This window comes from Pteronotus mesoamericanus, unplaced genomic scaffold (genome assembly GCF_021234165.1).
Source record: "Pteronotus mesoamericanus isolate MK-2021 breed Mesoamerican mustached bat unplaced genomic scaffold, CSHL_Meso_final scaffold_54, whole genome shotgun sequence".
Classification (NCBI taxonomy): Eukaryota; Metazoa; Chordata; class Mammalia; order Chiroptera; family Mormoopidae; genus Pteronotus; species Pteronotus mesoamericanus.
The window spans coordinates 24,989,007-25,002,252 of record NW_026555321.1 but is presented as its reverse complement, the minus strand read 5'-3'; the positions used below and the strand labels follow the sequence as shown (position 1 = coordinate 25,002,252).

General features: G+C 38.8%; 1 protein-coding gene across 1 annotated transcript in view; it reads right to left on the bottom strand.

Moving 5' to 3' along the window:
- Positions 1–10,973, bottom strand: part of ARMC8 (armadillo repeat containing 8) — a 99,080-nt gene extending 88,107 nt beyond the window's left edge. The window contains exon 1 of the mRNA XM_054595123.1: positions 10,700–10,973. Coding sequence (XP_054451098.1) covers positions 10,700–10,744 — 45 coding nt within the window. The 5' untranslated portion in view covers positions 10,745–10,973. The remainder of the gene's footprint in view (positions 1–10,699) is intronic.
- Between the last annotated feature and the right edge of the window lie 2,273 nt (positions 10,974–13,246).

The following is a 13,246-nucleotide window of genomic DNA, read 5'->3' as shown; positions in this document are numbered from 1 at the left end:
TATAAACACAAAATATGTTCCATATCATTTTACTATATAATTTTCCAAGAATGCAATATCCATATGAATAAAGAAAAGGTTGTACTTTGTCTTATTAGGAACTTTACCAAGAGTTGTTCATTTCAGAAAGTTACATAAAAAAACCCCACTTACTGTATATAAGTAACCATTACATTATACCTCTATCAGTCTGTAGTGCAGCAGTCATATTCATAGCCAAATTACCTATATTTGCAACTATATCACTACTTCATCACTTCTTTCTAGAATAGTAGTACCTGAGTATTTACTTATTTAAATGATATATATTAGTTTCCTGCTCTTTCTTCCTTAATGCAGCTGGGGCATTATGCCAATTCTTAAAAAGTTACATGTTCAGATAGTTAATTTATCTATGAATTTCACTTCAAGATAGACAAGCTAGTGCCATAAAATATGTTTTAAGAAAAGAGTGTTAGGTCTAGTACAGTTGGGAACCACTAACTAAAATAGCTAATGTTTCAGTCAACTAGGAGCCCCAGAAACGATTCTCCATCCTCCAAATGATTTGACACCAAAATTTGATTTTCCAATGTCTCCAAAACTCTCAGTCCAAAAAAAAAGTTTCATTTGGTTACTTCAACAATTTTCTGAAATGTCAAATTCTCCATTATTCATTCTAAAGCCCAGGGATATTTGATGTGTTTGTATTTGCTGCTAAAGAGAACAGGGCTGCCATAATCCACCATATCAGAAATGAATACTTTACTCTCCGCTTTTTACTTAACTGTGCTTTAATTTCAAATCATATGTTCTCCTCTTTGGTTCCGGTGAGATAGTTAAACTCACAATAACCTAAATACGCTGCTTAAATACTGTTACTTTGAAGAATTCTGGTGCTACATAGTATTTCTCTGCTAGAGGGTTTATTCCACTACTAAACCAAAATAACTGCTGCACAATTCTTTCCTAATTTTGAAAGAAAATATCTGCCTCCCTCTGGAAGAATACAATAAAGATACTATCATCAACAAAAACTGATCCTTTTCTTCAAGACAGCTATCATGGCCTTCTAATGTACTCCAAAACTCCTACTTGCCTCCAAAAGGAAGAAAAATTAGAACAAAATGCCCAAGTGCTATTTAAAACCCAAGATTTTGGTTTGTTTTCTTTTCTTTTACTTCTTAAATTCTTTCTGGTAAACTTCTGGGCCCATTAAGACTCAATCAGATTCTCATTTAATTATTTCAAGCCCATCACATAGTACTGCAACTATTTTTACCCTTAAATTTTTTAATCATGAATTCATTCTTTGGTGTTTCTAGAAGTTCACAGCAAACCCCCCCATCCCCCATTAATCAAAGCCCTGCTTTTGTGTAGCCTCTAGCAACTTTGAAAAGTTTATAAACTGGCACTTCCCGGTGGGCTGGGCCCCATCAGTAAAGAAGTAACATACTTATGACAATCATGATGCCTGGAGTACAATGTGCTTTAATTTCACAAATACAATCATAAAAATACTTAAATATATAATTTCAAACTTAATATTCTTGGGTAAGAGGCAACTCTGACTTCTCAATAAATAACTCACTGAAAATCAGGCTTCACATGTTAAGAGAACATATTTTAAAATAAATAGCAAATAAATCAGTGTTCATAACGTTTGAAAGTAAAATTCTAAAGTGTAAGGTTGTGCACACAATTTTATTTTTTAATTTAGCTGTTTGGAAATCGGACTCTGACGCTTTATATAATGGCGTATGTGACAGTGGGCAAGTCAAACTCTTTGGTTCTGTTTTCCCCAATTGAAAAACAAATGACAAGATGAACTAGAGATTATCTGCAGGTTTCTTCCAGGCAAAGGTGCCATAATTTTATACCCACACAAAAAGGGATTTTAATAAAAGAAAATCCAGGCACAATTAGGTGAAAAGGGATATGAAGAGCAACTTTACCTGTAGTGAGTTTTTAAGTAATTAAATATTAATACAGTCCTTGTATAATATCAACAATTGTTATAAACGTGTTTTGGGTGTTCACGAGAACTGGAAGCAATTCAGCATTCATGCTTCTTTCTAATCAGGTACGGCAGTGTTTATCCTTTTGAAGTATGGTATAAATCACAAAGAGCCATATGTTATCTAGATAACACCTAAGGCTCCCCCTCACTATTAAATTCTATTCGTTTACTCTTCACTGTAGGCAGGAATGTCTGAAGACTGAGGGCCAAGAAGACACCCATCCAGATGGAGTAAATAAACTAAGTAAGGATGTATTGTATGCAACTGCATAATCTGGAGGTCTAAAAGAACAAGAGCCATCTCTGGGGCATAAGAGTGACAATGGTTGTGAGGAGTTTTACAAAGATTGAGACACTCTCTAGGTTGGCTGGGATTCATTTAAATGCCTGGCAAAATTATAAGCTACTTCAGGGAATCCACTAGGATGCATTCAAATGCCTGTGTCTCAATCCTGAATGAGGCTTCTCAGACAAGTGCGGTGGTGTCCTGGACCATAAGAATAGTTGAAATTATCATTCAAGATTGCAATCATGTAATGATTTAAGAGATTCTGGGTGCCATCTGTCATAATATACCTCAGAAGTAGTATTGTTCAGACAGGCTAGCTGTCTTGTCTGTCTACTGATTTTTAAAGGCCTTATTTGCTTCAGATTCTTAAAGGCATTAAAATCCTTGCCTCGGAGCTATCCATGGTGCTTGACTCAGAGTCAGCCCACCACTTCCAGCAATTGGTACCTGAGCTTTCCTATTACAATACCATTCAGGAGCTGTCTGATCCATTACCCACATTGTGGCATATGACAATCATGCCAATATTATGAGCCACTTGTGATCTCCATCTAGTCCACTCTGCCTGTACCCAGACCCAAGTGCCGTACTTTTTGTCCCAGCTTCCCAGGCTTGCTACACCATCTGTCACACAAAGCCCTTTCTGTAGATACACTACACCTTATGGAAGATCACTAACATACCCTAGGCAACAGGTTATGGTTCTTCAGAGCCAAGGAATCCCACATGATAGCTCACATGAGTTTAAAACACTATTGTTACAATTTTTAGCATTCCAAGATTATTTTAACTGACTTTAACTTTTTGCTATATATGATTTTGTGATTGACTTTGGGATGAGTAAAAAATAGGAACTGTTAACTCAAAATTGATGTGTGGGTTTTAGGGAATCCAAGAACCTCTGGAAATTATGTGATTCTTTATGCAGATGCATGTTTTTCTGGGAAAGAAGGTGTTGAGACTGCTATCCTTAAAAGGTTAAGAGCCACTGGTAAATATGCGAATGACTTCCAAATAATGATCTTCCCAGTTTTAAGCACTAGACCTTTGTATCTGTGGTAAATACACTGGGTCTTTGTCCAAGTTCCTGGCATAGATCTCATAAAATTATTGGAATTTCCTGACTAATATGAACATCTCTGGTGATTCAGAAGGAGCTCCTTTTAAGTACATGAATGAATGATTACGCTGAAGCCCCTAGATAGTGTCAGGATGGAACTCATTACTAGAAAGACCAAGTGATTAGAAGGTTGGAACTTTCAATCCTACCCACCAACCTCTGGGAAGGGGAAGAGTGAGGGGCTGCAGATTAAAGTTCTATATAAATTCCTGAATAAAATTTGATGAGCTTCCAGGTTGATGAATGCACCCACAAGCCAGGAGGGTAGCAGACCCCAGTTTCACAGGAACTTGGGACCCTTCCAGGTCTTGCTCTATGTATCTGACTGTTCATTTGTATCCTTTATAATAAACCAGTAAACAGAAGTAAATGTTTTCCTGAGCTTTGCGAACTGTTCTGACAAGTGACTGAATGAGAGGACAGACTTTGATTTTTCTTTGATCAGAGAAAACCTCTGATTTTAGCTGGTCAGTCTGTGGTACAGAAGGACAACCTGCACTTGCAACTGGTGTCTGTAACCTGTGGGATCTGACACAACCTCCAGGTAGATTGTGTCAGAATTGAGTTAAATTGCAGAGCACCCAGCTGGTGTCCACAGAGAATTGGAGAATTGCTTGGTGGTACTGAAAACACTCCAATGCAACTCTTTATTGGACAGCTCTAAACAGATGTCCAGAAAACACTTCAAACCCAGCATGTCTAAAATAAAATTAATTTTCCTCCTTACTACCCTAACACATTCTTCTCCTAATCCTCAACATCTCAGGAGATGATACCACCTAGAATTAAAGATAAAAAACCCTGCGAATTATGCTTAATCGTGATCATGACACTTTCCTTTTCCTCATTCCCCTTATCCAGTCAGTCATCACTTACAACTTTTTGAAAGCCAAATAAATTCTTAAAACACTCCTAAAACAAAAGAACCATGTGTTCTATAATCCTTTTCCAGGTGGTAAAGACCTCCAAACATTAACAGATCCCAGAGCCTAGAAACTCCGCCCAGTAGACCACAGCTTCTAATTTTTCATAGACTGCATGCCCATCTCATCATCCCCTCCCTCCCAATAACTGTATTGGGAGTGTACTAGAGGATAAAGCTAGCTCTTGATTCTTCTGATTTTATCAAATGAGGTCAAAAACAGTTTTCCTTTATCAAAGAGACAAGTAGAGGTTGTTTCTAAAAAAAAAACAGCTCAAAAGTTGAGATACTTGTCATTCCTATGGTCCCAAGGATCACAGTAACACGTTTCAATGAAGGCAGCTATTCTCCTATTTCCAGAAAGCAACAGAAATTTTCCTTTGTCAATAATTCCTTATCTTTCCCCAGAAGCCAACATGACAGATGGCACTGCAAAAAACCTGCCAGCTCAGACATCAAAAAGATACAAGTCAAAATCACTGAAATTCCTAACCCATGACACTATTTTAAAATTCTTAAAGAGAATGAGGATACAGGAAGGCAAGATCTCCAAGTGAAATTGAAGGGACCCAACATGAAGATTTTTCTAATTCTTGGAAAAGCTTAAAGGATCTCTGGCACACTCATTTTCTGAATTCAGGTGGCAATCTTTCCTTAAAGAAACAGCAGGATGTCTGGAAACATTGTACACTGAGTATCTCCCATTCTTCACACATTACCAGTAAAGATTAGGAGGTCCAAACCACCACCAGACATACCCTGTGCTTATTGGTGCTTTGTAGCATAAACTAATGGCAAACTTTAAAAAGTGCTGACCAGATTTTACTTTGCATTTATTACTAAAAATCAAGAGAGACCAAATTTGTGTTTATAGGATAGCTGGGCTTAAAACTTCACAGAAAATTTTTTCTCTAACTATTGTCAGTTATCCATGTAAGAGAGCAAATCAATAAGCAAAATGAGGCCAACAAAATACTTAAGAGTCATCAGGAACAGAACAAAATTAAGCAATATCCAGATTTGGAATACACTATACAGTTCTAATAGCTGCTTGTCAAAAAGGCATAACGGTACTAGAAAAAGACTGTAAAGAAGACAATTAAAATTAATAAGTGTCTCAGCTGTCTATATCAGCTACACTGTGATTCAGAAGCATTTCATTACCTTGTCTCTCAAATAATTACAAAGTGATCAAAGTAAAATGCAGTATCCTTTTAACAGGGTCTTTCACAAGGCATACATTTTTGTTTTTGTTATAAGTCCAATTATCAATTTTTAAATTAAAAATAGACCTTCCTTTTGGTGTTAAGTCTAAAAATTCTTCACCAAACCCAAGGTTCTGCAGATTTTCTCCTGTTCTTTTTTCCTTAAAGTTGTATTTATTTTTACAATTAAATATATGATTCATTTTGAATTAGTTTTTGTACGAGGTGGGATGTTCAGATCAAAGTTAATTTTTTAACCTATGGTTAAGATAAAAAGATAAGCTATAGGCTGGGAGAAAATATTTGCAAAGCACTTGACAAAGGACTCTTACCTGGAACAGAAAGCTTTCAAAACTCAACAGGCCAAAAAAATGTCCAACTAGAAACTGGACAAAAGGACAAGGAGAAATATTTCACTGAAACATTTAATTCACATTTCAGTAAAATATGGATAGCAAATAAATAATGAAAATATTTTCTTACACTACTAATCATTATGGAAATGTAAATTAAGACCATGATAAAATATCACTATACATATATTAAAACTGTTAAAATAAAAAGTAATGACAATATCAAATACTGGTGAGGGTCCAGAGAAACTGGGTCTCTTCTACATTACTGGTGGGAATATAAAATGGCATGGCCACTCTAAAAAAAATGTGTTCCTTTCTTCAAAAGCTAAACAATACAATGTAGCAATTTCACTCCTGGACACTTACCTCAGAGATACCAAAAATTAGGTCCACACAAAAACCTGAACATGACCGTTCATGGCAGGTTATAACAGCCAAAAACTGTAAACAACAAAATGTGTGCTGGTCGCATCCTATCAATAAACAATGCTGTGGTTGAACAGCCTTTGTGGTTCTTATTATGATTGCAAGACACCCCTCAGCAATAACTATCAGAAAGCTAAGTAAGAGTTTATTACTTGCAAAATCACAGGGTGAGGGAATGGGAGGGACACATGCACATGGGTCTGGGGTTCTGCTTTTGCTGAGGTTGAGGCTGGGAGCCTAGGGTTTCACTGGCTCACTCATTACTGGTGAATTTAAAACACAAAAATCAGAACTGAAAGCTTGGAAAGAGTAAAATCAAATGACCCAAAGGGTCAGTTATTGATATCAACCAAAATTTCTAAAATAAAGGCACCTCAGTGGAGGGGGGTGGCCTGGCTCTTTATCTAGTCCAGTGGCTGGCAATGTTAATTGGAGAAAGCCATCATTGAAGTGAATACTTCTTTGAAGTGGACGCCTTGGCAATCAAAGCTTAAGTCAGGTACTTACATTACAAAAAGGAAAAAAAACTGTCAAAGTTTACGGTGTAGAAAGGTGTAGTAGGTAAATGGCTAAACAAATCATGGAACATTCATACTATGAAATACTACTTAGCAATAAAAAGGAACAAACTACTAATACAAACAACAACTTGGGTGAATCTCAAGGGTATTATGTTGAGTGACAAAGCCAAACTCAAAAGGTCACATACTGTATAAGTCTACTTATGTAACATTATAAAAAGTGACACAGTGATAGACATAATGAAGAGGTTAGTGGTTGCCAGGGATTAGACAGTCGGGGATGGGGAGCACGAAGGTATGACTACAAAGGGGTTGCAATGTCTGTGAGGATAGACTAGTTCTGCATCTTGATTGTGGTCATGGTTACACAAATATACACATGTGATAAAATGATACAGACCTATACACATACTTATATCAATATCAATTTCCTGGCTTCCATTTGTACTAGTTATATAAAATGTAAGCAATCGGGGAAACTGAGTGAAGTGTACACAGGAATCTATATCATCTTTGCAACTTCTTGTGAATCTATAATTATTTCAAAATAAAAAGTTTTTAAAAAATGCAGTCAATGTTAAGTCATCCAAAAGTTTGGGAAACATGAGAGAACTTATAAATTTGTTGAAAGGGTGATGTAATGCTAAGTGAACCCAAAGAGCAATATGGATGATCGTGGTACAGCCTAGAAAGAGCTGGAGAGTTTGTTCAATTCCCCAAAATGGTTCAAACATTTACTGAGTACCTAGTATATACAACCTGGTGCCATAAATAGTCATGAGATTAAGAAAGAAAAATTAATTTCTAAGAAGATAAAATAGAATAACTGTTAAAGGCATAAAGGCCTCTGCAAAAGCAGTTCCCATTTGCCTAGGATACTTTTCTATTTTTCTAGTTTGTTCTTACTTATCCTTGAACTCTCAGCTCATTGTTGCTTCTTCAGGGAAACCTCTCTAACTCTCCTCCTTGCCCTCCATCTTAGGTCCGATTCCCCTACTAGCTGCTTGTAACAGCATCCTGTATTTTTCATTCATAATACTAACCTCCATTTACAAACAAAGAATGGAGTGACTACTTGGCATTAGGCTAAAATATCCAAAAGAGAAAAGACAAGTCCGTATAGCTTGCCACTGTAATCCCAAACCCAGTACCATGCCTGGCAAATGACAGAAGCTCAAACTACGTCACATAAATAAATCTATACAAAGCTATAATTCATATGTACAAATAATCAGGCAGACAATAAGTTACTGGGGTTTAAAGGAACCCTAGATCACTTCCTCTTGAGAAAGCCAGTTTATATGGAATAGAAGGTTTATGTATAAGTTAATCTTATATCCAAAGCTGAAAATGAAATGTCAGCCCTTCAGCAATAAAAACCCACTAAAAATTGAAGTCAGGATGTGGCATGTCCAGTGTGTTAAACAGAACAATTAATGTGGAGAATGAACTTGAACTGAGAGGGTAAGACATTAGAAGCAGTAAAAATACTTGAGAAGACACTGTACTAATGCAGGCACAACATGATAAGGTCCTGAATGAGAGAGTGACCATGGGAACAGGCAGATGTGAGAAACACTAAGAATAAAGAGCCAACAGAACTTAAGAACTAATCAGATACAGGGGCATAAAAGGGAAAAGAGCCTGTGGTAAGTCAGGGGGTTTACAGTGAGTAATCAGTTAAGAGTATCATTAATAAAAATGGGAAGTCATGACCAAGTCCTCTTAGGAGATGGAATGTGCTTTGTTGGAAGTCATGGATCATATCCACACAATTAAAGATGTGAGACCAAATAGAGAAAGTGGTCAAGGCTGGCAATGTACATGTGTGAGCTGATCACAGTTAAGGTTACAAGAATGAGTAAGATCTCTCAGAGAGGAGAAAGTTAAAAGGGCCTTGAATAAAAATCCTTTAAAACCATTTGATTTGCCCCTTGAAGTATGTTTATCAAGCTATAGAGTCATTCAGACTGTGACTCCATGAGAGCATATCTGATCTCATCCTTGCATTCTCTAAAGTACACATTACAGGGTGTTGTACGTAACTGGTGCACAATAAGTAACCTATTAAAAGAATCAGTTATTTTAAAGATACTTGCTGCTTAATATTTCCTGTTTCACCTTACTTTGTATTTCAAAAAGTAGCACCCTGAGTAGTAATCTGAAAGGAGCGGACTTCAATCAGTGAATTTGGACAGTTTAAGTCATTTATCCAAAGATATGATTTCCCAAGGCTATAGGACTGAAGAACAGAGAAACCAGGCTTGGGGACTGTGAAAATTTAAAATAAAAATTCCCAGTGAGAATAGGGCTAAAGCAAATCTCCACTAGAAGCAGGGAATACTCTTCAAGAAGCTTCTGAATAAAAGTAATCAGGAAATGTTATTTGAAGGAAGTGAAACAAATCAAAATTTTCAACTGTATGTACTATACAAATTGACAATGTACAGAAAGTAGTTCCAGGTGAAATGAAAGATCAAGATGATAAAGGAACTGAGAACAGTGGAGATGCATACTTTCTTAAAAACATGAGGGAAGTCATTGGCCTACTCTCCCACAAAACAGTCATTCCTGAATATTGCAGTCAAAGGTGGAGTAATAGGTTAACATGATTTAATATTTAGGTGAACAGTATTTCCCAGTTAAGACAGAGGACTACCAAAATGGACTAGGGGAGAAATTTGTTAACAGCCTCCCCCTCAAAAGGAAATGATCAAGGCTGCAGTATGCCATGATGATCTAACCCGATTCTTAAGCAAATGTCTGTCCTAGGTGCTTCCGGATAGCTGAGGATGATTTGTGGAAGAAGCCAGGGGAGAGAAAAGAAACCAGTTGGAGGCACAGATTCTAAGAATCTGAGAAGTCATCTATAATCCAATTACACGCTCAATATCAGAATGACTTCCACAACAAGTCTAAACGATGGTCAACCAGTGTACTCCTGCTTGTTTCCAGCAATAGCAAATGGCCTATGGATAAACTGACCGTTCAGAATTACATGGACCTAATTTGTTGCAAAACCCTTCGAAGTTACCGCAAAGTAACTTTCACCTCTGGTGTGAATCTCTCAGGAGCAACATAATGAAAGTAGAGTTTTGCTTTTGTTTTGTAAGCTTCAAAACAACAACCAGGTATTACTTCCTGGCATGTCAATATGGTCCCTTCTTTCAATAATAGGAAAAATGGATTTTTCCCCCCCAAGGTCTGATTCCCCTTAAAGGAAAAAGGAATGCTAAGCACAAGTTCCTTTAGATTCAGGGCTGCAACCTCCCCAGCAGAGAAAAGGGTCTTAACTAACCACACACACCAGACGCTGCAACTGATATGAAATCCCCACTGTTAAGAAGCAAGCTGCTCCAGCATGTGCCCAGGTGCTGGGACGCGATAGAAGCCACACAGACCTGGCCTGGCAGCTCTGAGGCTGTGGAGAACAAGAAGCCCGCACCTCTTCTTGCCAAAGCCGCGAGGGGCATGGTGGGCGCTCCTTCCCAGGCCACCGGCAAGCCTGCGCCTCACAGGACAGAGCCTTCGGCCCCGGAGAATCGGCATCGGTAAGCGGAAAGCTCAGTGAAGCACCTGGCAAATCCCAAACCGAGCCGCCAAGCCAGCTGCCCGGACGCCCAACCACCCTGCCCGCTGGTTATGGTGCTGAGAACCGGCACCGGTGGGAGCTCCGGGAGTAGACGTCTCTTGGTTGGCCCGGGTTCCGTCTACCACACTCGCCCACCCTTTCACTCCCCCGCCCAAAGCTGAGCTGGAGGTCACCCTAGGGGGTGATGCCCCTAAAGCACACCGCATTTGGGGTGAATGCTGAGGGCCGGGCCCAAGCTCCCGGGCTGGCGGCCGCAGCAGGTCACTCACCGAGAGGACGCTCATGCGGATTGGGGTCTCCAACAGGCACGCCATCTTGAGCCTTCCCACCCGGCTGCAGCGGACGCCGGCGTGGGGGCCGGCACTTTCGACAACAAACTATTGGGCCAACGACAGACACCTCTACAGAAAGTCAGACAGGTAGACGAGAACGGATCACGCTCTAGACACCGCTGAAGTACAGCCAGAGCCCGCGGAAGGGAGAACAAAGGGAGACCGCGCCTGGGGCCTCCTTACGAATCGTCGGCTAATAAACAGCAACTACTCTCAGTCTGGGTTAGAGGTGGGAGCGGACAGCGGTTTCCGCATGCGCAAAGCATGTCTGCCGGCCCCACCTGCCGCTCGCTGTGGGCGGAGCCTCAGAGGCGGAGTCTCGCTCCGCCTCTACGAGCTTCAAGACTGATTCGTAGCAATTATGAGTTCGCGTATTCATATTCCGAAAAACTAGTATGTGAAGCCACATATGTAATTTGAAGTTCACTTGCACATTTCTCACTCCGTTGCGCCAAACTTGTAGCGTCATTATCTCCATTTTACAGATGGAGAAACCGTGATCTCAGTACAGTCTTCTGCCACGAGTAAGAGTATTTCACAATCCTACGCTGAAGTGTGACCTGCTTTCGCATTGTCTGCCCTACCCACTTATTCTGGTGTTCTGTTAAGAATAGATACTCTAGAATCAGAATACCTGCGTTTAATCTTTGCTACTTCATTTATCAACTGCAGTACCTCTGACAAGTTACTTAACGTCCTTTAAGTCAATTTTTTTTCTGTTAAATAAGGGTTATGAGGACAAAGAACGTAATGGTCTTAGAACATGCCTGGAACATAGAAAGTTATATAAGTATTAGCATTTCTCCAGCTCCTGGGTCAAGGAGGGAAATAATGGAGACAAATATCTGAATAATTCACTCTAAAACGCTCTGATAACTGAAGCCAAATAAAAAAATATACTCCTAATTAAAGTATTTCTGATTGATTGACTCAACTCTCCCACTGTATGTGTGCGTGTGTGCGCGCGTACCTACAAAACTGTTCTGGACTGGGCTGGACCTGTTTCACCTTCGCGATGCTCGAAACCAGTAAGGTTTTTACAGGATGGTTGTAATGCGCCTGTTACGTTACGTGTTCTTCCATTTCTATAACCACTCTCTAACTCAGACTGTTATTACTTCTCCCCTGGACTACAACTATAGCTTTCTAACTGATCTTGTAGACTCTAGCGTCTCCTCTGCTTTGCTCCTCACTGCTTTCTATCTTCTCCTGCACTTGTTTCTAAATTTATTGCAGCATTACTCATCCTTGCTTATGGTTCTGTGAGTCCTTAGCAAACTGTTGAGCTCCTGGAAAGCAGGAATTTCATCTTAGATTTTCCTTGTGCTACAACATTATGCCCCAAACTTTAATAATATGTGTACCATCCCCACAATCTTTGCCAATCTGTATCTAGGTATTAATATTGATATTATTCAAAAATAAATATCAATATTTTTATTAAGCCAATTTCAACTCATTCAATAATTTTAGCTTCATCCTAAACCGTAATGCTATGTAAAATCAAGTTTATTGTACTCTTTATTCTTATTCTAGTACACATTAACATTATAACTACAAAGAAGTCTAAAGGTCCATCCATGTATCGCTTAGAATCATGTTACATACTGCATACCACAACAGTGCAGAGCATAACCATTACACAAAGGTATCAATGGAATGTTCAGTGGATATTTGTATGATATAGAATTGTTATAGCTGTGTTTGATCCATATATTTCATTTATTAGCTCAAGCCATGCCTCCTCCAGGAAGCCCCTCCTGCAAGTTTAGGTTAAGTGACCCTTCCCTCATGTCTTCCTTCATCACTCTGTTCTTGCTAGTAACAAAGCATCTCTAACAATATATTGTATTTTTTGATAATTGTTTACTTCTTTGTCTCCCCCCTGTAAACTTCATGGCATGGACTAGGAATTTTATCTTCTAGGTCTTATATCTCACTGCCTACTATGGAATAGTCACTTACTAAATGTTTGTTGAATTAATTTTTTACTTAGTTTAGGCACCCCAAAAGGCATATCCTGGGACAATGATTTGGTACTGATAGTTTATTTGAGAAGAGTTTCCAGGAAACAGAATTGATGGATCAGGGAGAGTGAGAAAAGAAAGAAGAAAAGGTGCTTATTTCTTGAGGACCGCTGAGAAACACACAGAATTCCCATATACATCTTGAGGTTGGAGCATTTATTTACTACTTTCATCCTGTACAACCTGGTTGACATTTACTCTGGGGCTGCTAACGTTATCTCTATCCTCCTGAACTGTATTTGTGCACAGAATAGAGAGGACTTCCTTACCTGATGTAGAAAAGCAGAATCTGTAGGCAGATGTATTTCACAATGGAGAAACAAAGATAATTTAAGTGGTGTAATTTTGATCTTTTCACCATTTTCAATTCAGGAATGGAGTGTGTGTGTGTGTGTGTGTGTGTGTGTGTGTGTGTGTGTGTGTGTTCTGATGAAATTAGAACGTCAAATGAAATGTT